We start from the raw sequence: 23,657 nt of genomic DNA on the forward strand, positions 1-23,657 counted from the left end.
TTTGCAATCAGTCAGGTTAGGAATTCTTTCAGTGATGAAAGCAAAAAAAAAAAGGGAGTTGATTTTTTTCGTGTAGACGGAGTCTCACTCTGTTGCCCAGGCTGGAGTGCAGTGGCACGATCTCGGCTCACTGCAAGCTCCGCCTCCTGGGTTCACGCCATTCTCCTGCCTCAGCCTCCCATGTAGCTGGGACTACAGGCGCCCGCCACCTCGCCCGCCTAATTTTTTGCATTTTTAGTAGAGACGGGGTTTCACTGTGTTAGCCAGGATGGTCTCGATCTCCTGACCTCGTGATCCGCACGCCTCGGCCTCGCAAAGTGCTGGGATTACAGGCGTGAGCCACTGCACCCAGCCTCGTGTATCTAAAAAATTTAGAGGTACCTCAGACTTCAGGCATGGCTAGATCCAGGTACTCAAATCATATCTTGATTTGATTTGAGCCAAATCATATTGTGAAATTTGATTTGAAATCATATCTTCAGGCATGGCTGGATCCAGGTACTCAAATCACATCAAGATATGATTTGAGTTTCTCTCCTCCTCTCAGCTCTGCTTCTCTTATTGCCTCCATCCTGGGGGAAGAGAGGCAAGTCTCTCATGTGGTGATAAAAGTACAGGCTCGCCGGGTGCCGTGGCTCACTCCTGTAATACCAGCACTTTGGGAGGCTGAGGCGGGCGGATCACCTGAGGTCGGGAGTTCGAGACCAGCCTGACCAACATGGAGAAACCCCATCTCTACTGAAAAAAAAAAAAAAAATTAGCCGGGTATGGTGGCGCATGCCTGTAATCCCAGCTACTCAGGAGGCTGAGGCAGGAGAATTGCTTGAACCTGGGAGGCAGAGGTTGCAGTGAGCCGAGATTGCACCATTGCACTCCAGCCTGGGCAACAAGAACAAAACTCCATCTCAAAAATAAATACATAAATAAATAAATAATAAAAAAATAAAAAAATTAAAAAGTACAGGCTCACATTGAGGAGACCGTCTCTTTCTCAATCTTTCCAGCCCAAAGCCCAGGGCTGACTTTCATTGGCTCATTTTAGGTCATGTGCTATCCTTGAGCTAATTTAGGGGTATGGAAGGCTCTCATGGGTTGGGTCTGCATCGTGGGCCTTCCCCGCAGCAAGGGGGAGGAGTGGGGACAGTTCCACTTAAGCTACATGGGTGGAAAGGAGATTCCCTGATGGTCACTGGGCAGCAAATACCACCACTCCTGAACTTCCGTTGCCATGTGCCTGCAAAGACCTTCCAGGTGGGGGGCCCCATGCCAGGCCAGACACGTGTGGTCTGGACAGCCATGTGAGAGGCTCTGATGCAATGCCTCAGCACCCGGCACTGTCTAGGTGCTAAGGTTACCTGGGGAGCAAGACAGACCTGGTTGCTACTCTCAGCAGCTCACCTTCTAGGGAAGGCCACAGACAGGAACCAATGAAACAAAATAAGCAGAATGGATTTCAGATGGCGGTGAGCCCCACAATGAGCACGAGACAAGGCAAAGTCAAGGAAGTGACTGCAGCGGGCGCTGCTTTAGGTTGAAGGGTCAGGAAAGGCCTCTCTGAGTTGAGGGCATCTGAACAGAGAGACCTGAATGGCAAGAAGGAGCTGGCAGGGGATGCTCCAGGAAGGGGTGCTCCAGGCAGGGGGAACAACAGGTGCAAAGCCCTGAGGCAGGAACAAGCTCAGCCAGTGTGGCTGGAGGGGGAGGGTGAGGAGGAGGTCAGGTCAGAGAGGCGGGTGGCAGCCCAGGCTCGAAGGAGTCTGGACTGTGATCTGGGCAGAATGGGGGGACTCTTGGGGGATTTGAAGGACAATAGTTACGTGGTCTGATTCATGATTTTCAAAGTTCTCTGTGGCCACCATTAGGAAGTATAGGTCGTGGCTGGGCACGGTGGCTCACACCTATAATCCTAGCACTTTGGGAGGCTGAGGCGGGTGGATCACCTGAGGTCAGGAGTTCGACACCAGCCTGGCCAACACGGTGAAACCCTGTCTCTATTAAAAATATATAAAAAAAATTAGCTAGGCATGGTGGTGGGCGCCTATAATCCCACCTACTGGGGAGGCTGAGGCAGGAGAATCGCTTAAACCCAGGGGGCAGAGGTTACAGTGAGCCGAGATCGTGCCCCTTCACTCCAGCCTGGGCGAAAGAGTGAAACTCCATCTCAGGAAAAAAAAAAAGGAGGTAGAGTTGGTGTGTACAGGGGCCCAGGAGCACAGTACTCCCCAAAGAAGCCTCCAGCTCTGTAGGGCGCTGTTTGAAACCCATGGCTATAGGCTGTAGAGAGCACATGGGATGTCTGAGTGCGCAGTGGCACAGTGAGGCTGGGCTCTAGAATGATCCCTCATCCTGGTTCTGAGGGGCTCCGACAATCAGAAGCCAGCTTAGGTGGTGGAGAGGCTGTGTGGGGAGGGGAGGAGGGAGATCCTCTCTGCCGCCCCGCACCCCCAGCTGCCTTCCACCCGCAGCCCTGGTGGGAAGGACAGGGGAACCCTGTCCCCATGAGTGCACAGCTGAGGACACTGAAGCTCAGGGGGGCAGTGACGGACAAGGGAGAGGAGGAGCTGGATTTGAGCTCGTAGGTGACGAGTCCCTCCCTGCAGACCCTGCCCGTGGGCAGTGTGGTGTTCTCCGTGCTGGCCGTGGATAAAGACATGGGGTCTGCAGGCATGGTCGTGTACTCCATAGAGAAGGTGAGTGTGAAGGGGGCCCTGACCGCCTTTGTGACCGCCAGGGGGCAGCATCTCCACAGACAACCCACAGGGCCTGAACGTTGGGGTGGGGACATTGGTCCTGCCTTGGCCCAGCCCTGGTCCCCAAACCGTCCTCTGGCCACCAGCCCCCCTCCCAGGAAACCTCGCCTTGCCCGCTTACCTAAAGAGGGTGCCTGCTGCAGACCAGACCCTTCTTCCTGCCCGCCTGCTCCCAGGTCTTGTCCAAATTCCACAGACAATAAGGGGTGTGTAAACCCATTTCTCATGGAAACAGACTTGCTGTTGATAGCGCCCTTTACCGAGCACCAACCACGTGCCTGGTACATACCGTATAGTCGCCCCTTGGTATCCGTGGGGACTTGGCTCCAGGATCCCTGAGGACACCAAAATCCATGGCTGCTCAAGTCCCTGACATGCAACGGGGTAGTATTTGCATGTAACCTAGACACATCCTCCTGTGTGCTTTAAATCACCTCTAGGTTACCTCCAATACCAATGCAATGCAAATACTATGTAAATATAGCATGTTATGCTATATTGTTTAGGGAATCATGGCAAGGGAAAAAGTTTGTACACCTTCAGTACAGACGCAACCATTGTGAGTGAGCCTAGCTACAGTTTTGATCTGTGGCTGGTCAAATCTGTGGATGTGGAAGCCACAGAGATGGAGGGCCGACTGCATCTTATTGGATCCTCCTTTCAACCCACTGAGGGTTGTCACCAGCCCCATTTCCTGGAGCTGGAAACTGAGGCTCAGAGAGGTCATATGACCTGGTGCCAGTGACTGGTCAGTGGCAGAGCTGGGACCTTCCCTGCGTTGCTCAGAGTGGGGTCCTCGGTGCAGGGCTGTCCCTAGGGAGCCTGACCCAAGTCTGCTCTGCCCCAGGTCATCCCTAGCACTGGGGACAGCGAGCATCTCTTCCGGATCCTGGCCAATGGCTCCATCGTCCTCAATGGCAGCCTCAGCTACAACAACAAGAGCGCTTTCTACCAGCTGGAGCTGAAGGCCTGTGTGAGTGGGGGTGCCGGCAGGCGGGCCTGGGACCCACGGCACTGGCTCACGGGTGGCCATCTCCCCGCAGGACTTGGGCGGCATGTACCACAACACCTTCACCATCCAGTGCTCCCTGCCTGTCTTCCTGTCCATCTCCGTGGTGGACCAGCCTGACCTTGACCCCCAGTTTGTCAGGGAGTTTTACTCGGCCTCTGTGGCTGAGGATGCAGCCAAGGTGCACGGGGGACCTGTGGGGTGTGGGTGGAGGCGGGAGGCGGGAAATTTGAGGAGCACTGACCAGGCCCCATTCTAGGGAACCTCGGTGCTGACGGTGGAGGCTGTGGATGGCGACAAAGGCATCAATGACCCTGTGATCTACAGCATCTCCTGTGAGAACGGGGTGTCCCCAGGCCAGGGCTGGGCCGGGGCCGGGGTGGGGTCTCCCTAGTCCCTGGAGGCAATGGGCCTGGGGCTCCGTCAGAGCCACTGGAGCAGCTGTTCCAGCTGTTCTGCCTTTCTCCTTGCCAGACTCCACGCGGCCCGGCTGGTTTGACATCGGGGCAGATGGGGTGATCAGGGTCAACGGCTCCCTGGACCGTGAGCAGCTGCTGGAGGAGGATGAGGAGGTGCAGCTGCAGGTCACGGTGAGCAAAGGCCCCACCACCCCTGTCAGAACCCTGCTCTCTAACCTCTGGCCTTTGATCTCTCTCTCTGAGCACTGGCTCTCTGACCTCTGCCCTCTGCTCTGTGCCTCAGGCCACCGAGACACACCTCAACATCTACGGGCAGGAGGCCAAGGTGAGCATCTGGGTGACAGTGAGAGTGATGGACGTCAATGACCACAAACCTGAGTTTTACAACTGCAGCCTCCCAGCCTGCACCTTCACCCCCGAAGAGGCCCAAGTGAACTTCACTGGCTACGTGGACGAGCATGCCTCCCCCCGCATCCCCATCGATGACCTCACCATGGTGGTCTACGACCCGGACAAGGCAGGCGTGGTGGCGTGGGTGTGGGCGGGGGTGGCTGGGGGAGGCCAGTGGGAGCCTGGATCGAGTGACGGTGTCATGTGGTGCTGGGTGGCGGTGCTGGTGGTGCAGGGTGTGATGGCGGAGAATGGGGGTGCTGGGTGCTCTCTGGAAGCCTGTGTTGGTAAGCAGTATCATCCTCTGGGCGATCCGTGTGGGGCTGAATAGAAGGCCATGCTGAGTGGAGGCTGACGTAGAACGTCAGATGATGCTGAGTAGAACATCATTGTCCATGGTGATGGGTGGCTGGCGAGGTCTCCTGGCATTGGGCGGCCATGATTTGGGTAGTCCTGGGAACTGGGGGAGGCTGAGCAGTGTTGGGACAAGTGGTCTGAGGTTGTGAGGTGGGAGGGTGCTTTTTTTTTTGAGATGGAATTTCGCTCTGTCACCCAGGCTGGAGTGCAATGGCCCAATCTTGGCCCACTGCAACCTCTGCCTCCCAGGTTGAAGGGATTCTCCTGCCTCAGCCTCCCAAGTAGCTGTGATTACAGGTGTGTACCACCTCGCCCAGCTAATTTTTGTGTTTTTAGTAGAGATGGAGTTTCACCATGTTGGCCAGGTTGGTCTTGAACTCCTGACCTCAAGTGATCCACCTACCTTGGCCTCCCAAAGTGCTGGGATTGCAGGCATGAGCCACCGCGCCCAGCCATGGGAGGCACTCTTAAGTGGAGGCTGCAGTGAGAGGTGGGTAATACGGTGGCGCTGGAGGATGAGTAACTCTGGAGGGTGTGTGGTGTTAGGTGATACTGAGGGGTTGGAAATGTTGCGTGGAGGACAGTGTCGGGTGGGGTTAGGTTGGCCAGAAGGGTGGCACTGGCCAGTGGGGTGACGTAGGGTGTGAGTGGTGTTTGGTGTTGCTGTGGGGGCTGGGGGTGGGGGATGTGAAGGGTGGGTGGGAGGGACAGTTGACAGGAGTGAGGGGTGTGTGTCCAGGCTCCAGCCCAGGTCTGGTACCCACAGTGCCTAGGGAGCTGTCTTCTACCGAGCCCGCATTTGCAGGGACTGGTGACCAGCGCAGCCTCCTGCACCCTCTCTCGCAGTCTTTTGAGAGCCCCCTTCCATGGGACCTCATCGGGCGGGGCGTCCAGAGATAGAAGCCTGGGGACTGGGGGAAGATGCAAGTGGGCAGAGCAGGGGGACAGGTCCCTGCTAGACAGCCCACCTTTACAGGGCAGCAATGGCACCTTCCTGTTGTCGCTGGGGGGCCCCGATGCAGAAGCCTTCAGCGTCTCCCCGGAGCGGGCAGCGGGCTCAGCCTCCGTTCAGGTGCTGGTGAGAGTATCCGGGCTGGTGGACTACGAGAGGCAGACGGCGATGGCGGTGCAGGTGAGGGCTGCTCCGGGGTGCCAGGGGCAGAAGCCGAGGGGCACTTGGGCCCCACAGCTGCTGCCTCCTCCCCTGCCCCCAGGTTGTGGCCACAGACTCCGTCAGCCAGAACTTCTCCGTCGCCATGGTGACCATCCACCTTAGAGACATTAATGACCACAGGCCCACGTTTCCCCAGAGCTTGTACGTCCTCACGGTGCCAGAGCACAGCGCCACCGGCTCTGTGGTCACCGACAGCATCCACGTGAGTGATGTGGACACAGTGGGGCTGTGGGGTCCCAGCAAGCGGGCGTGCATGTGTGAGTGTGAGAGTGTGTGTGAGTGTGTGTATGTGTGAGATGGGGGTGGCCATGAGTGAATCTGAGTGTGCTGGGGATTCTCCCTTTGTGTGAGGAAGCACGACAGCTCTGTCCCCACAAGCTGCATGGGTGGCGGTGCATGCATCGCCTCCACACAGCACCCTGCCGTGTCTCTGCCTCACAGGCCACGGACCCAGACACGGGCGCGTGGGGCCAAATTACCTACAGCCTGCTCCCAGGAAATGGGTAAGGGCTCAGGGTGGGCCGTAGGCAGGTGGGTGAGCAGGGCCCAGGCCCACCTCTCTGCCTCTCTGCAGAGATAGAATAGCTGGGGAAGACCGAAGGCACTCAGTTACATTTCAATTTCAGATAAACAAGGAATGACTTTTTGAAATAATGAATATGTTGCATATACTGCATGGGATATGCTGAAATATTTGTTGCTGTATATCTGAAATTCACACTGAAATGGGCATCCTGTGTCTCTATTTGCTGAACCTGGCCCCTCTGAGCAGGGCAGACCTCTTCCAAGTGGATCCCGTCTCAGGGACGGTGACGGTGAGGAACGGTGAGCTGCTGGACCGGGAGAGCCAGGCCGTGTACTACCTGACGCTGCAGGCCACAGACGGCGGGAACCTGTCCTCCTCCACCACACTGCAGATCCACCTGCTGGACATCAACGACAACGCACCTGTGGTTAGCGGCTCCTACAACATCTTCGTCCAGGAGGCGGAGGGCAATGTCTCCGTGACCATCCAGGTGTGAGCCTGCCTGGACCTGGTGGGTGAGGCTGGGGGCGGGGACCAAGCCTGCTCTGTGGGCATGCTGGCCCTGGGTAAAGTCGGGGCTCCGCTGTGTGGCTCTGAGACAGTCACTCAGAGTCTCTGTTTCCTCCCAGGAAATGAAGAAAATTATAGCCTTACTCTCAGGGTCATTGGGGAATAATTTAATGACTTGTGTGAGGAGCTCAGCACTGGGCCTGCCACAGAGAAATCCCTCAAAAACATACACTTCTTTTCTATTTACCCACCTGCCCCACTCCAAAAAGGACTTGAGGTGGCTTAGATAAATAGTAAGATAAAAATATGAAAGAAATAAGAAAAAAGAGAAAATAAAGGTGGCATTTGTTAAAGGGCACAAAGGTAAAATTAGAACCCAGTGCTATAGAATTGCTTGGAGTGAGCTGCAAATTCTGATCTGAGCTTCGTGGTGGCCAAAGCAAAAAAGGAAATGAGATCAGTGGCCAGGTTCACAGAGTTCATGAGATAAAAACCCACTAGTGACTCCAGAGAAACACCGGGGAGTAGCTTCCTCCCTCGTCCTGAGGAGTTCGGAAGCTTCGCCCCTGAGGCATCTTGTAAGAAGTGAGAAACCAGGTCCTCAGAGTGACAATCTGGTGGCCACAGAGCCCTCCCGTCTTTCCAGGACTGTGTAGTTTCCAGAGCATGTTCCTATCCCTGATCTCTTGACCAGCTTTGGAAGCAGGCGGTCTAATAGTTCCCATTTCGCAGGAGACAACAGGCTCAGAAAGGTTAAGTGATTTTCTGTGGTTACACAGCCAGTAAATGACGGTGCTGGGGCTGCAGCCCAGACCTCTCTGGCCCTGAAGCCTTGGCCTTTCCCCCTTCCTGCTTGGCACTTCTCCCCTGGTCTGTGAGCTCCTTGGGGCAGGAGCATTTCTGGTCGGCCGCTGTAACCGTGGTGCCCAGCATGAGCCCCAGGAAGCACTTGATGAATTAACTGGCCTGAGTTCAGGGCACCAAGGGATAAGCAGACAGGACGAGGCTTTTGGAAAAAATAAACATCTCCAGCTGCTTTCAAAGGATACGTGTAATAAACAAGGTCCCAGAAGAATGAAATGGAGGAGCTGAAGGTGGAGACTGGCTGGGAGGAAGGAAAGAATTGGTTGAGTCAGAGTGGTCCCACTCTGGATTCAAGGCCACGTTTGCTGAGCACTTACCCAGTCTTTGGCTGGGCCCTGGGTCCTCAGAGATGAGTCCACCACCATTCCTGCCCCCAAGCAGCTCCCAGTTAGGAAGAGGGCGTCAGACAGTTACCCAGCGGTGTCACCTGTGCTATGTTGAGGCCCAGAGGAAGCGCCAACCTGGCCTGGAGTCAGACAGGGAAGGTGTGGGGGGCATCGGGGTGAGGGAACGGAACCTGCAAAGGCCTGGCGGCACAGAGGAACCCGCTGTGTTATCCACACTGGTTCACCCCAAAGACAAACCAAGCATGCCTTCAGGGCCCTGGCAGGGCAGGAACACACACACACACTCACACACGCACTCACACACGCACTCACACACACACACGCACTCACACACACACACACACGCACTCACAGACATACAAAGTGGGTGAAGAATCAGCTATTTAAAACATATAGCGCTGACGGCCGGGCATGGTGGCTCCTGCCTGTAATCCCAGCACTTTGGGAGGCCGAGGTGGCTGGATCACTTGAGATCAGGAGTTCGAAACCAGCCTGGCCAACATAGTGAAACCCCATCTCTACTAAAATTACAAAAATTAGCTGGGTGTGGTGGTGCATGCCTGTAATCCCAGCTACTTGGGAGGCTGAGGCAGGAGAATCACTTGAATCCAGGAATTGGAAGCTGCAGTGAGCTGAGATCATGCCACTGCACTCCACTCTGGGCAACAGAGTGAGACTCCACCTCAAAAAAAAAAAAAAAAGAAAGAAAGAAAGAAAAAAAGAAAACAAAACAAAACAAAAGAAGGGCCAGACGTGGTGGCTCACGCCTGTATGTAATCCCAGCACTTTGGGAAGCTGAGGCAGGTGGATCACCTGAGGTTAGGAGTTCAAGACCAGCCTGGCCAACATGGTGAAACCCCATCTCTACTAAAAAATACAAAAAATTAGCCTGGTGTGGTGGTGGGCGCCTGTAATCCCAGCTACTTAGGAGGCTGAGGCAGGAGAATCGCTTGAACCCAGGAGAAGGAGTTTGCAGTGAGCAAGAGAGATCGCACCATTGCACTCCAGCCTGGGCAACAAGAGCGAAACTGTATGAAAGAAAAAAGAAAAAAGAAAAAATATGTATATAGCACTGAAGTAGTCATTATGGGAAAAGGAGGATCTTGCTGGACTTCACATTTATGAGTTTAAAACTTTCTTTGAATGTCTACAATTTCCTGCCCCCGTATCCCCCTTCCTGCTAGAATATCAGTAGCAAAAGGGCCTGTCTTGATGACGGCTCTATTCTTTCTTTGCACCTGGAACGGGGCTGGGCATGTAGGTCCACAGTGGCCGTTTGTGAGATGAAAGAATGGCCTCAGTGCTGAAGATCTCAGAAGCTCTTGCAAACTGCTGACCTGAGCCTCTTAGATGGGAAACTGGGGCTGGGAGATGGGCCCAGGGGCTCCAGGCCTGATTACTGCCTGCGTGGGCCAGCGCTGGAGAGGAGGGTCCGGCTGCATCGGAGGGGCTGGGGGCTGGGAATGCCGATGGCCGATGACCAAACCCTGCTTACCTGCACAGGCCCACGACAATGATGAGCCGGGCACCAACAACAGCCGTCTGCTCTTCAACCTGCTGCCTGGCCCCTACAGCCACAACTTCTCCTTGGACCCTGACACAGGGCTCCTCAGAAACCTGGGGCCCCTGGACAGAGAGGCCATCGACCCCGCCCTGGAGGGCCGCATTGTGCTGACAGTGCTTGTGTCTGACTGCGGCGAGCCTGTCCTCAGCACCAAAGTCAATGTCACCATCACTGTGGAGGTAAGGCCTCGCTTAGCCAGGATGGGCCCCGGGGGCCTCCCAAGCCGATAGCCAGCCCCTCCAGCTTGAGTCACACTTCTGCCCTCTGCAGCCAGCCTGCCTGGGTTACAATCCCGCTCACTCGTATGGCCCCAGGCAATTACTCAACCTCCCTAGGCACTCAGGCTCCTCATCTATAAAACCGGGGTGAAAAAGGTTAAAGATTAAGTGAGTTAATGAATGGAAAGTGCTTGGTAGAGTGCCTGACCTATAGACAGTATCAGTGAATATCAGCTCTAATTGTCACTCATAAAGTCCCACCTGAAACCCTCCTGTCTCCCTGCCACCATTGAAAAGCAAAGGGAAGGGGTGAAAATCAGCATTGCTGGTGTCTATTGCACATCAGGGCATCCGCCAAGGTTGGGATGGTTATTACCATTTTGTTTTTATTTATTTATCTATTGATTTATTTATTTTTGAGACAGGGTCTCCCTTTGTCACCCAGGCTGCAGTGCAATAGTGCCATCATGGCTCACTGCAGACTCAACCTCCCAGGCTCAAGCGATCCTCCTGCCTCAGCCTCCTGAGTAGTTGGGACTATAGGCATATGCCACCATGCCTGGTTAATTTTTTTATTTTTGTAGAGATGGGGTTTTTCCATGTTGCCCAGGCTGGTCTTGAACTCCCGAGCTCAAGCGATCCACCTGCCTTGGCCTCCTAAGTAGCTAAGACTAAAGATGCGTGCCACCATGCCTGGCTAATTTGGCTAATTTTTAAAATTTATTTTTCATAGAAACAGAGTCTCACTTATTGTCCAGGCCAATTTTGAACTGTTGGCCTCAAGCGACCCTCTCAACTCAGCCTCGCAAAATGCTGGGATTACAGGCATAAGTCACTGAGCCCGGTTTATTACCATTTTATTGATTGAGCAACTGAGGCGGGCCTGGTTGCTGTGGCTCATGCCAAAAACCTCAGTACTTTGGGAGGCCAAGGTGAGAGGATTGCTTGAGCCCAGGAGTTTGAGACTGGGCTGGGCAACATAGCGAGACCCCATCTCTACTAAAATAAAAAATTAGCCAGGCATGGTGGCATGTACCTGAAGTCCCAGCTACTTGGAAGGCTGAGGCAGGTGGATCATTTCAGCCCAGGAGGTTGAGGCTGCAGTGAGCTATGATCATGCCACTGCAATCCAGCCTGTGAGACAGAGCAAGACCCTGTCTCAAAAAAAGAAACTGAGGCACAGAGAGGTTCAGTACCTTGCCTGGGAGTCACAAAATTGGGTTTTGACTTCAATCAGTCTGGTTCTAAGGCTGCCACCAGCCCACAAGGCACCTTCCTCTGGAACAGTATTGTGACAAATGTGCACCTCTGCCGTGTCTGTGATGTGGATGGCACCCCATAGGGTTGTGCAGTGCACAGCCTGCACCACTGCACATAGCAGCCCTGTGTCCCCTGGACTGGGATGTGCCATTTTCACACAAGGGTCAGAGAGTGAGACCTCAGAAATGAAGAAAACGAAGCAGAATGAGGACTTGCTGGTTGTCCTTAGGGTGGGAGGGCTGCAAAGAGAGAACTTCATTTCCTGAGTGAACAGGTTTCTTCACCCCTGTGAGCCGTCCTCACAATTGCCCTATTAGCGGGGACTACTACCCCATTTTGCAGATGAGGACACTGAGGTCCAGAGAGGTCAAGGTCACACATGAGGCAGAGGTGGAGCAAGATGTGACTCAGTGCTCTTAGCCACTCCTGTGAGTTAGGGTGACCTTGAGAATGCAGCTGTTCTTGTGCGTGGAGCCAATGATGTCATCGCTGGGAAATTAGCAGCAGAAAAGACATCTAGCTAAGGTGCAAGAATGTTGTCTTCCAAATGTTCATTCTAGGGTTATTCAGAAAAACAAACACCTGTTATGTGACCCACAAACCCGGGAAGGGCTGGAGTGCTCAGGGCATCCCCCAAGCACATGCCAGTGTTAGGAGACATAGGGGAGGGCAGAGTCACCTCCAGGCTGTGACAATAGTTGCAGGGCTCCAGCTGTGCCCAGTGGGCTAGGGCTGGCCACAGAGGTGAGAGTCAAAAACAGCTGGTGTCTGAGGCATGAGCAGGTCTAAGCTTCTGCAGGTCCCCGGAGCCCAGCTCTGACTGAGCACAGAGGTGGTGTTGTGGCCTCAGTTGTGTGCAGGAGGGACAGGGGTAGGAGGGGACAAGGGAAAGTGTGGGCCTTGGAGCCTTTGTGGACATATAATGGTATTGGTGCCAACACAATAAATCCAAGAGATGGGAGTCAAGCTGGGCCAGGCAGGGTCGCAGGTGGGGACCCAGAACTGTGCTTCCAGAAAGCAGGGTCTAGGACAAGTTCTGAGCTGTGGTCAGAGAAACAGGAAGCAAGCCGGGCTTCCTGAGGATGGATGTGTAAGGCCAAGGTCCCACTGTAGGTCCCTGAACCCCGGGTGTGTGACCTGGGCAAGTTCCCTCCTCTCAGAGCCTGTCTCCTCATCTGGGAAGTGGGCAGTGAGGTCTGAGGCACTAGTAGAGTCCGTGCCTCGGAGCACAGGGATTATTGGTTTCTCGGATTGGCTCTGGGGAGGGTGAGATTGGATCCCGGGGACTCAGACCTGTCTCTGACTGCAGGACATCAATGATAACCTGCCCATCTTCAATCAGTCCAGCTACAACTTTACGGTGAAGGAGGAGGATCCAGGTACGTGCTCCCTGGGCCAGGAGAGACACTGCGGCTGGGACCCAGTGTGGCTTTGTCAGGGTGGACCTCGAGTTCCAAGAGAGGCAAGGGCAGAGGAGGCTTCCGATGGCGGGGTCAGGAGTCCTTCTGAGCTCTGCCCCTTGTCCACAGGAGTGCTAGTGGGCGTGGTGAAGGCCTGGGACGCGGACCAGACGGAAGCCAACAACCGCATCAGCTTCAGCCTGTCAGGGAGTGGTGCCAACTACTTCATGATCCGAGGCTTGGTGCTGGGGGCTGGGTGGGCTGAGGGCTACCTCCGGCTGCCCCCGGACGTGAGCCTGGACTACGAGACACAGCCCGTCTTCAACTTGACAGTGAGTGCTGAGAACCCAGACCCCCAGGGGGGTGAGACCATAGTAGACGTCCGCGTGAATGTGAAAGATGTGAACGACAATCCCCCCACCCTGGATGTAGCCTCACTCCGGGGCATCCGTGTGGCTGAGAATGGCTCACAGCACGGCCAGGTGGCTGTGGTGGTTGCCTCGGATGTGGACACCAGTGCCCAGCTGGAGATACATCTTGTGAACATTCTCTGCACCAAGGCCGGGGTCGATGTGGGCAGCCTATGCTGGGGCTGGTTCTCAGTGGCGGCCAACGGCTCTGTGTACATCAACCAGAGCAAAGCCATTGACTACGAGGCCTGTGACCTGGTCACGCTGGTTGTGCGGGCCTGTGACCTAGCCACGGACCCCGGCTTCCAGGCCTACAGCAACAATGGTAAGGCAGCCTGTCCTTGCAGGGCTTGGCAGGCCATAGCTTAGGGGCCGTGGGAAGGAGCCCTGGGCTGGAACTCACAAGGTCTGGGCTCAGATCTTGGCTCCAGCCCTTTCCAGCTGCAAATACTGGGAAAGTCCCAAACCCTCTCCAAGCTTCAGTTTCCCCATCTGTCCAGTGGAGTTGGGCAGTGGGGTGGGCTGTGAAGATTCAATGAGAATATGGATGTATGGCATTTATTGCAGTGCCTGGCATGCAGTAGCATCAAATTAATGCCATTATTTTACAAGATGCTGTGAAAGAAAGATAACACTGCAGAGCCAGATGTGTGCTTGTATCCCACTTCTGACACCAAATAGCAATAATAATCACATTAACAACTAGCATATATTGAGTCCTTATGACAGCCAAGAACTACACCAGGCACCTTGTAAGAATTTTTCCACTTCCACACAACCCATGGGGTAGGTGGTCCCTATCCAATTTTATAGATGAGGAAACTGAGGCAGAAAGTGGGTATTTAAACAACCAGCTTATATAGTTAGAATGTGCCAGTATAATGTCATAGGTGAGATCTACCTAGGCTGGGCCCAATCCTGGCCCACCACTATTGCTGTGTGACTTTGACAAGCTGCTTATCTGCTCTGAGGTCTGGGATGATACTCCCACCCACACAGGCCAGAGAAGACCGATCAGGCATTCTGGGTCAGGAGCAGGGAAGGGGACTGAGCATGGGGGAACACATGGGAGAGAGGCTGCAGGGCATGGGGTTGAGGCTGCGGGGCACAGGGTTGAGGCTGCAGGGCACGGGGTTGAGGCTGCGGGGCACGGGGTTGAGGCTGCGGGGCACGGGGTTGAGGCTGCGGGGCATGGGGTTGAGGCTGTCGGGCACAGAGTTGAGGCCCAGGCTCTTTGGGTCAAGCTTTTGCCCAGAGCCAAAGCCAGCTGACCTTGTCTCCTAGGAAGCCTCCTCATTACCATTGAGGACGTGAATGACAATGCACCCTATTTTCTGCCTGAGAATAAGACTTTTGGTAAGCAGCAACCCCATTCACACACCATACCCCTGCTCCATGAGGCTGCCTTTGAGCAACCCCGACAGACCCTCCTTGGACCCCAGGGGGAGCCTTTAGAAAGGGGGGAAGGCCTCTAATCCTGCATCTTCCTAGGGCTGCAATAGGAGAGGACATTGGAGTTTTTTTTTTCTTTTTTCTTTCCTTTTTTTTTTGAGATGGAGTCTTGCTCTGTCGCCCAGGCTGGAGTGCAATGGTACGATCTCAGCTCACTGCAACCTCCACCTCCCAGGTTCAAGCAATTCTCATGCCTTAGCTTCCCGAGTAGCTGGGACTACAGGCATGCACCACCACACCTGGCTAATTTTTGTATTTTTAGTAGAGACAGGGTTTCATCGTGTTGGCCAGACTGGTCTTGAACTCCTGGCCTCAAGTGATCTGCTTGCCTTGGCCTCCCAAGTGCTGGGATTATAGGCATGAGCCACCATGCCCAGCCAACACTGGAGTTTTCATTCCAGCTCTGTCCGACCTAATGTCTGGCCCTGGGCCAAGACTTCCCTCTCTGGGCCTCCATTTCCCCATGGTCCTGTGGGCCTGTGACCTCACCTGTGACAATGGGAGGTGGATGACTTGCTAACTACTGGCCCAGTGGTGGCTGTAATGAGGGTCTCTTTTGGTAGAGAGGTTGAGGGCAGGTTTAGGGGGTTGAGCCCTGAGCTGCGCTCGTGACCAGCCTTGGTCCAGGTGGGCAGTGTCCCGACCCTGCTGACCCTGTTCCCGTTCACACCTGCAGTGATCATCCCTGAACTCGTGCTGCCCAACCGGGAGGTGGCTTCTGTCCGGGTAAGTTCTTGGCTCCAGCCTTTGTTGGTCACATGAGCCCCAGGGGACACAGGGCTGAGGCCTTCAGGCCTTCCATGGTAGAAAGAAAATATATGGGCTCCAACACATGAAAAAGAAAACCCCAGAAGGGAAACCAACACCTGTCTAATCAATGTAATCAAACTTCACTGTGATAAATGTAGCATTCATAAAAATGTCATGACCGTAAATACCACTTGCAGTCTAGATATTTCTTACTATACCAGAATTCTTGAGTAATACAGAGAACTCATAGCTAATTGTAAATTAAGCCAGTGCCTTGTCATTAAATAATTCTCAGAGCCAGCTGGGCATGGTGGCTCAAGCCTGTAATCCCAGCACTTTGGGAGGCCAAGGCAGGTGGATCACCTGAGGTCGGGAGTTTGTGACCAGCCTGACCAACATGCAGAAACCCCGTCTCTACTAAAAAATACAAAATTAGCTGGGTGTGGTGGTGCATGCCTGTAATCCCAGCTACTTGGGAGGCTGAGGCAGGAGAGTCACTTGAACTCAAGAGGCGGAGGTTGCGGTGAGTCGAGATCGCGCCATTGCACTCCAGCCTGGGCGACAAGAGTGAAACTCTGCCTCAAAAATAAATAAATAAATAAATAAATTATTGGAGCCAAGTCATAAAAAGGCTTTCAGCTGTTTATGGTGTTGGATGTGGCAAGTTTATTAGGGGTGGTGGCCATGCCGTGTGGGGATGAGGCCTCCCACACCACCGAGGGCTGGGCCTGGCTGGGCTTCTTACTGACCTGGAGAGCTGCCTACCCTCTCTGGGACTCCGTTTCCCTGTTCAACAAGAAGCTAGCAGTTCCCAGAAGGTGGCATGTGGGTGCCATTCCCTATGCTGTGGAAAGGACATGGGTACAAGAGATGGACAGGGCTGGCCTTCCCCACTTAGAGCCAAGTGTAAGGACAGGGTCTCTCGGAGCCTCAGCTTCCTCTTGTAAAATGGGGATAGTAATTCTCCCTCTCTAGGTTGACGTTCATGCTAGAGACAGTGACTGTGTGACTTTCAAGTCTTCAGACAGCTTCCCAATCTTCTGCCAATTTGGTTATAATGTCATGAGTTTAGCCACGGCAATTTTCTTTAAATAGACTCCTTTTTAAGACCTAAGCACTGGTGTTGGCCTATCCTTAACAGTAACGTTGGTGAACTCGAAGCTCTGTGTGCTGGTTAAATTTTTCTCTAAAAGGCACTAGAATGAATAAAAATGCTTGTGTCCCCTCCCCAACCAGCTTCATGGTCCACTAGGGGAATTGGTACTCCCCGCACGGAAATGAGGGATCCCAGGGGAGGTGCTTAGGAAATCTGAGCATCGCTCTGTGTGTGCACGCCAGTGTGTGTGTCTAAGTGTGAATGTGTGTGCGTGAGGGTGTGTATAAGGGTGAGTGAGTGTATGTGAATGTGTGTGACTGTGGGTATGTATGTGATTGTGGGTGTGTATGTGTGTGACTGTGCAAGTGTGTGAATGTGTGTGGATTGAGTGTATTTGTGTGTGAGTGTGTGAATTGAGTGTGTGGTGAGTGCATGAGGGTGTGAGCGTATGTGTGTGTCAGGATGTGCGTGAGTGTGAGAGGGTGTGTGAGTGTGAGAGTGAGAGGATAAGTGTGTGTGATGGTGTGTATGAGTGTGTGTGCATATGTGTGTAAGTGTGAGTGTGTTAGGGTGAGACTGTGTGAGTGAGTGGGACTGTGTGTGTGTGTGTGAGTGTGTGTGTGAGAGGGTGAGAGTGTGTGTGAGAGAGAGACTGTGTGTGTGAGTGTGTGTGTGTGAGAGAGAGAGTATGGCAGTGGAGGGGTGTAGGGGGAGCAGGGCAGGATTTCCACATGTGAGGGACTTAGGGCAGTGATCTGTTTAGAGTTGGGGAACAGGGGCAGGTTCTTGTCCAAATCTGGATTTGCAGAGCAGGCACACTGTGTTTTGAAACCATTTGCTTATTCGGGGCAGCGTGGGGATGGCGGATAGAGACGTTGAGGGCCAGCCTCCCAGGCCACCCTTGCCTCTGATCCCTGCTGGGGTGGAGGGATGCCTGGCCTGGCCGGGCCCCCAGATATTGTCCACTCTTGCTCCCAGGCCAGAGACGATGATTCAGGGAACAATGGCGTCATCCTGTTCTCCATCCTCCGAGTAGACTTCATCTCTAAGGACGGGGCCACCATCCCTTTCCAGGGTGTCTTCTCGATCTTCACCTCCTCCGAGGCCGACGTGTTCGCTGGGAGCATTCAGTAACTGCGGGCGGCCCCGGGAGGGAGGTTGCGGGGAGGGGCCCGATAGGAGCTTTCAGGCAGCAAGTCCCCCATCCTGGAGGTTACAAGGGTCCTGAGGATTCAGCTTGGGTTCCAAGACTGACCTGCACCTCCTGCCTTCCGCAGGCCGGTGACCAGCCTTGACTCCACTCTCCAAGGCACCTACCAAGTGACAGTCCAGGCCAGGGACAGACCTTCCTTGGGTCCTTTCCTGGAAGCCACCACCACCCTGAATGTGAGTGCTGGTCCCACCTCCAGCCCCCAACGCCCTCTGCCAGCCCCCAGGGTCCCTGGTGCCTCATCTCCTGCACACCCCCTTCCCAGCTCTTCACCGTGGACCAGAGTTACCGCTCGCGGCTGCAGTTCTCCACACCAAAGGAGGAGGTGGGCGCCAACAGACAGGCGATTAATGCGTAGGTCTGGGGAGCCCCGGAGGGAGGGGTAGGAAGAACAGGGTGTAGGAGCCTGGTCCCCGACAAAACGTGGATGGGATGTCTCTCAATCCTGTTCCTGACCCACATTTGACCTTGTCCCTGTCTTCAACCCTGTACTTTAACCTGCACGACGTTCTTGCATGTCCCCAGAAGCCCATACCCAGCCAAGGGCAGAGGGAAGCCTTGGAACAAGGCTGCCATGTACAGTTGTGAAGGCTGTGCGTTGCACAAGGGCACTCTCCTTGCTAAGCTATTCACCCAGCCCCAGAGGAAGGGATTTCCTTTTGTAATTTTCACAGAGATGCTACCTACTCAGCCAACAGAGCTGTCCAGAGGAGGTGCCCTTTCTCACTCACACAATTCTTAATCCCACTGGCACAGCCCTGGCCACAGGCCCAGGCTAAGACCCCAGGCCTCTGTGACATCTGCCTTCTTTGCAGGGCTCTTACCCAGGCAACCAGGACTACAGTATACATTGTAGACATTCAGGACATAGATTCTGCAGCTCGGTGAGTGCCCAGAGGCCTGGGGGTGGGAGTGAGGGGGAGAAGCAGTAGCAGGAGGGGCCTGCTGGGTGATCCAGGCTCCTGACTCTTCAACTCTGTCCTGCTCCAGGGCCCGACCTCACTCCTACCTCGATGCCTACTTTGTCTTCCCCAATGGGTCAGCCCTGACCCTTGATGAGCTGAGCGTGTGAGTGGGGCTGCCCTTGGGGCAGGTGTGAGGGTGAGCAGGAAGCCTGGGGTGTGCCAAGGTCCCTCGGGCCTAAGTGGAGTTCTGTGGCCAGGATGATCCGGAATGATCAGGACTCGCTGACGCAGCTGCTGCAGCTGGGGCTGGTGGTGCTGGTGAGTGCGGGCAGGGCGGGGCAGCAGGTGGGGCTGCTGAAGACGAGTGTGCTTCCCTCACACTCATCTTTCTCCAGGGCTCCCAGGAGAGCCAGGAGTCAGACCTGTCGAAACAGCTCATCAGCGTCATCATAGGATTGGGAGTGGCTTTGCTGCTGGTCCTTGTGATCATGACCATGGCCTTCGTGTGTGTGCGGAAGAGGTGCGGCTCCCATTGCCCCCGTGTCTCCAACCTTCACCCTCTCCCACCACCCAAGACATCGGGGGGTGGGGGTAGAAGGAGCTGGGGCTTAGGCACAGGTATACATGCATTCACTCCCCAGTGACCCAGTGCGAGATCTTGGGTGAGTCACCTCCCCTCCATGAGCCTCAGTTTCCTTATCTGCGAAAGGGCATGACACTTGATTCCTCAGGGCACTCAAGGAAGTAACATGCATCTCACACCCAGCGAGACGTCTGGCACACACTATGCATTTAATAGATGCTGCTGCTTTTTCCAACATGTATAGAGTCAGCAGCCGTATCTGGGCTTGACTTCAAGCCTTGTCACTGGCTATTTGACCTTCGGCAAATCACTTGCCTTCTCTGGCTCTTACTTCTACCCTCTGTAAAATAGAGCTAACACTCACCTCCCAGGATCTTGTGAAGCCACATGCTCAGGGCCTCCACTGGGGACACAACAGGTGTGCAGCAACAGTGTGACCCCTCTTCCGGTTCCCCACAGCTACAACCGGAAGCTTCGAGCTATGAAGGCTGCCAAGGAGGCCAGGAAGACAGCAGCAGGGGTGATGCCCTCAGCCCCTGCCATCCCAGGGACTAACATGTACAACACTGAGCGGTGAGCAGGGGTCAAAGGGTAGGTAAGAGGCCTGGTGTGGTGGCTGAGGGCCAGGCAACTTGACCAGGCTTTCTCTCCAGAGCCAACCCCATGCTGAACCTCCCCAACAAAGACCTGGGTTTGGAGTACCTCTCTCCCTCCAATGACCTGGACTCTGTCAGGTGAGAAGTGCCCCTCACAGCCAGGCTAGGTGGTGGTGGTGGTACAGGTAGTGACGGTGATGGTGGTGATGGTGTTGGTGGTGATGATGGTGATGACAATGGTGATGGTGTGGTCATGGTAGTAGTGGTAGTTATGGTGGTGGTGGTGGTGATGGTGGTGAGGTGATGGTGATGGTAGCAATGGTGACGGTGGTGATGATGACAACAATGATGGTGGTGATGATGGTGTTGGTGTTGAGGTGATGGTGATGGTTGTGATGGTGATGGTGGTGATGGTGGTGATGACAATGATGGTGGTGGTAGTGGTGGTGGTGTTGGTGTTGAGGTGATGGTGGTGATGGTGGTGGTGGGTGATGGTGATGGCAATGGTGATGGTGGTGGTCATGGTGGTCATGGTAGTGGTGGCAGTTATCGTGGTGGCGGCGGTGGTGGTGGTGATGGTGATGGTAGCAACGGTGACGGTGGTGATGATGACAATGATGATGGTGGTGATGATGGTGTTGGTGTTGAGGTGATGGTGATGGTTGTGATGGTGATGGTGGTGATGATGGTGATGATGACAATGATGGCGGTGGTGGTGGTGTTGAGGTGATGGTGGTGATGGTAGTGGTGGTGGATGATGGTGATGGCAATGGTGATGGTGGTGGTCATGGTAGTGGTGGCAGTTATCGTGGTGGTGGTGGTGATGATGGTGGTGATGGTGATGGTAGTGATGGTGATGGTGGTGATGATGGTGATGATGACAATGATGATGGTGGTGGTGGTGTTGGTGTTGAGGTGATGATGATGGTGGTGATGGTGATGGTGGTGATGATGATGGTGGTGGTGTTGGTGTTGAGGTGATGGTGATGGTGGTGATGGTGATGATGGATGATGATGGTGGTGGTGGTGGTGTTGGTGTTGAGGTGATGGTGATGGTGGTGATGGTGATGATGGATGATGATGGTGGTGGTGGTGGTGGTGTTGAGGTGATGGTGATGGTGGTGATGGTGATGGTGGTGGTGATAGTGATGATGATGATAGTGGTGGTGGTGGTGGTGTTGGTGTTGAGGTGATGGTGATGGTGCTGATGGTAGTGATGATGGTAGTTGTGATGATGGTGGTGGTGGTGATGGTGATGATGGTGGTAGTCGTGGTGATGGTGATGGCAATGGTGATGGTGGTGGTCATGGTGGTCATGGTAGTGGTGGCAGTTATCGTGGTGGTGGTGGTAGTGATGGTGGTGGTGGTGATGGTGATGGTAGCAATGGTGATGGTGGTGATGACAATGATGATGGTGGTGATGATGGTGTTGGTGTTGAGGTGATGGTGATGGTGGTGGTGATGGTGATGGTGATGATGGTGATGATGACAATGATGGCGGTGGTGGTGTTGAGGTGATGGTGATGGTAGTGGTGGTGGGTGATGGTGATGGCAATGGTGATGGTGGTGGTCATGGTGGTCATGGTAGTGGTGGCAGTTATCGTGGTGGTGGTGGTGATGGTGGTGGTGGTGATGATGGTAGTGATGGTGATGGTGGTGGTCATGGTGGTCATGGTAGTGGTGGCAGTTATCGTAGTGGTGGTGGTGATGGTGGTGGTGATGGTGATGGTAGTGATGGTGATGGTGGTGATGATGGTGATGATGACAATGATGATGGTGGTGGTGGTGGTGTTGAGGTGATGATGATGGTGGTGATGGTGATGGTGGTGATGATGGTGATGATGGTGTTGGTGTTGAGGTGATGGTGATGGTGGTGATGGTGATGGTGGTGATGGTGATGGTAGTGATGGTGATGGTGGTGGTGATAGTTATGATGGTGGTGGTGATGGTGATGGTGGTGATGGTGATGATGCATGATGATGGTGGTGGTGATGGTGATGGTAGTGATGGTGATGGTGGTGGTGATGGTTATGATGATGGTGGTGGTGGTGGTGTTGGTGTTGAGGTGATGGTGATGGTGGTGATGGTGATGGTGGTGGTGATGGTGATGATGATGATAGTGGTGGTGGTGGTGGTGGTGGTGTTGAGGTGATGGTGATGGTGCTGATGGTGATGGTGCTGATGGTAATGATGATGGTAGTTGTGATGATGGTGGTGGTGGTGATGGTGATGATGGTGGTAGTCGTGGTGATGGTGATGGTGGTGATGGAGGTGGTGGTTCTTGGGCACAGTAAGGGAGGACTGGGCCTGCCAACACCTGAGCTCCATCACCTCTCTTACAGCATCAACTCCCTGGACGACAACTCTGTGGATGTGGACAAGAACAGTCAGGAAATCAAGGCAAGATGGGGGATGAATTGGTGCCTGGAGATTCCAACTTGGGTTCTTCTGTGGAGGGTTCAGGGCAGAGCTCAAGGGACCTGCTACTGACATGGGCAGTTCTGCTTCTCTGCACCAGGCCCCAGAAAGCCCTGTGGCTTTGGAATGGGGGTCCAATTCCTGCTCCTCCACTGGTTCACTGTGTGACCCTGAGAGACTTCTTGCCTCTGCTTCTCAGTTTTTTCACCTGTAAATGGGGATGGGAACATCAACCATGCAGGGCCATTGTGAGGATTAAGTAAGGGCAGGCATAAGAACCACTCGGCACAAACAAGTGCTCACCCATCTGCTTCCAGCCCTTTATGGCCGTTATAGGAAAGTCAGCTGGGGGTGGGAAAGGAGATCCAGAGGTGAACGAGCATAGTCTAGCAAAGGAGAGAAGATGGGTTCAAATAAACAACAGTACCGCCATCTGTTAAACAGGTGAGTTGGTTGGATGAGATCAAGTGTTCATAGACTGGCCTGCTGCATAAAAGCACCTGAGGAACTCTTGAAAAATACTGATGCCCAGGTCACACCCAGGTCCATGGGTGCAACATTCTAGCATTTTAAAGACCAAGAGTTCTGATTCTGATGGCCCACGTGGAGCCTGGGCATGGACCTGTTGTAAAGGCCGTTCAGGGGGTGCTAAGGTGCAGGCACGGTGGACACCGCTGGAGCGGGTCAGCAGGCTGAGTGTGGGGTGGGTCCTGGACATGGAGGGGTGGCTCTCTGGAAACAGAAGGAACTGCCCTCTCTCCTTCCCACTTTGAAAGCCACCTCTGGAGGAGACGCTTAAGGCCCATTGGAGCTGTGATAGGCTGAGGCTGTGTGTGGTGCTGCGGGGGATCCACCCACATTTTCCCCCAGTCTGGGTTCTGGGCTTGGCTGGGTCCCTGGCCACTAGGGGCTCCCAACCTCACTTCATGGTTCAGAATTTGTTTTCCCTGAGGACTCCTTACATGGAAAGATTTGGCCAACTGAAGCCTCTCTTGGTCTTTAAAATGGTAGAATGTCGCACAGGGGCCCAGGTATAACACGGTGCAGGGAATCTGGCACAGAGGCCTCCGGACAGGCCCCAGGTATGGTTGTGTGGGTGGTAATGCAGGCAGCCAGGCAGCGCTGGAGGCCTCTGGGTAGATGCTAGGAGATGGTTAGTGGCCAAAACTCTCATGAACATGTCTGGGGAACTGAGGCGAAGGAACAGTCTTGTCTGCTGGAGTGCATGGCCTGTGGCAGAGGCTGATGCTGCTCCTAACCCAAGGGAGTGGAGTTAAGGACCCCCTGAGGTGTGGCTGGATCTGTGGACCGGGAAGGGGCAGGGAAGTAGGAGAAGGGTCTGGAGAGGGTGTGGGGACAAGTCACGGAAAGTCTTCAAAGCCAGAAAATTGCTCAGATTATGTCCTGGGAGGGCAGGGGGTTGCTATATTTCTGAGAAGCTGCCCAAGG

At 54.3% G+C, this 23,657-nt stretch overlaps 1 protein-coding gene across 1 annotated transcript in view; it reads left to right on the top strand.

Annotated features, from left to right (window-relative positions):
* Positions 1-23,657, top strand: part of CDHR2 (cadherin related family member 2) — a 42,694-nt gene that overhangs the window by 17,472 nt on the left and 1,565 nt on the right. Inside the window, exons 7-31 of the mRNA XM_016954302.4 lie at positions 2,601-2,690; positions 3,598-3,723; positions 3,794-3,940; positions 4,019-4,094; positions 4,234-4,349; positions 4,462-4,695; positions 5,902-6,057; positions 6,140-6,301; positions 6,541-6,602; positions 6,872-7,115; positions 9,850-10,089; positions 12,698-12,767; positions 12,918-13,523; positions 14,483-14,554; positions 15,327-15,376; positions 17,475-17,626; positions 17,774-17,882; positions 17,972-18,060; positions 18,522-18,590; positions 18,697-18,774; positions 18,869-18,929; positions 19,007-19,131; positions 19,654-19,767; positions 19,848-19,928; positions 22,133-22,190. Coding sequence (XP_016809791.1) covers positions 2,601-2,690; positions 3,598-3,723; positions 3,794-3,940; positions 4,019-4,094; positions 4,234-4,349; positions 4,462-4,695; positions 5,902-6,057; positions 6,140-6,301; positions 6,541-6,602; positions 6,872-7,115; positions 9,850-10,089; positions 12,698-12,767; positions 12,918-13,523; positions 14,483-14,554; positions 15,327-15,376; positions 17,475-17,626; positions 17,774-17,882; positions 17,972-18,060; positions 18,522-18,590; positions 18,697-18,774; positions 18,869-18,929; positions 19,007-19,131; positions 19,654-19,767; positions 19,848-19,928; positions 22,133-22,190 — 3,387 coding nt within the window. The remainder of the gene's footprint in view (positions 1-2,600; positions 2,691-3,597; positions 3,724-3,793; positions 3,941-4,018; positions 4,095-4,233; positions 4,350-4,461; positions 4,696-5,901; positions 6,058-6,139; positions 6,302-6,540; positions 6,603-6,871; positions 7,116-9,849; positions 10,090-12,697; positions 12,768-12,917; positions 13,524-14,482; positions 14,555-15,326; positions 15,377-17,474; positions 17,627-17,773; positions 17,883-17,971; positions 18,061-18,521; positions 18,591-18,696; positions 18,775-18,868; positions 18,930-19,006; positions 19,132-19,653; positions 19,768-19,847; positions 19,929-22,132; positions 22,191-23,657) is intronic.

This window comes from Pan troglodytes, chromosome 4 (genome assembly GCF_028858775.2).
Source record: "Pan troglodytes isolate AG18354 chromosome 4, NHGRI_mPanTro3-v2.0_pri, whole genome shotgun sequence".
Classification (NCBI taxonomy): Eukaryota; Metazoa; Chordata; class Mammalia; order Primates; family Hominidae; genus Pan; species Pan troglodytes.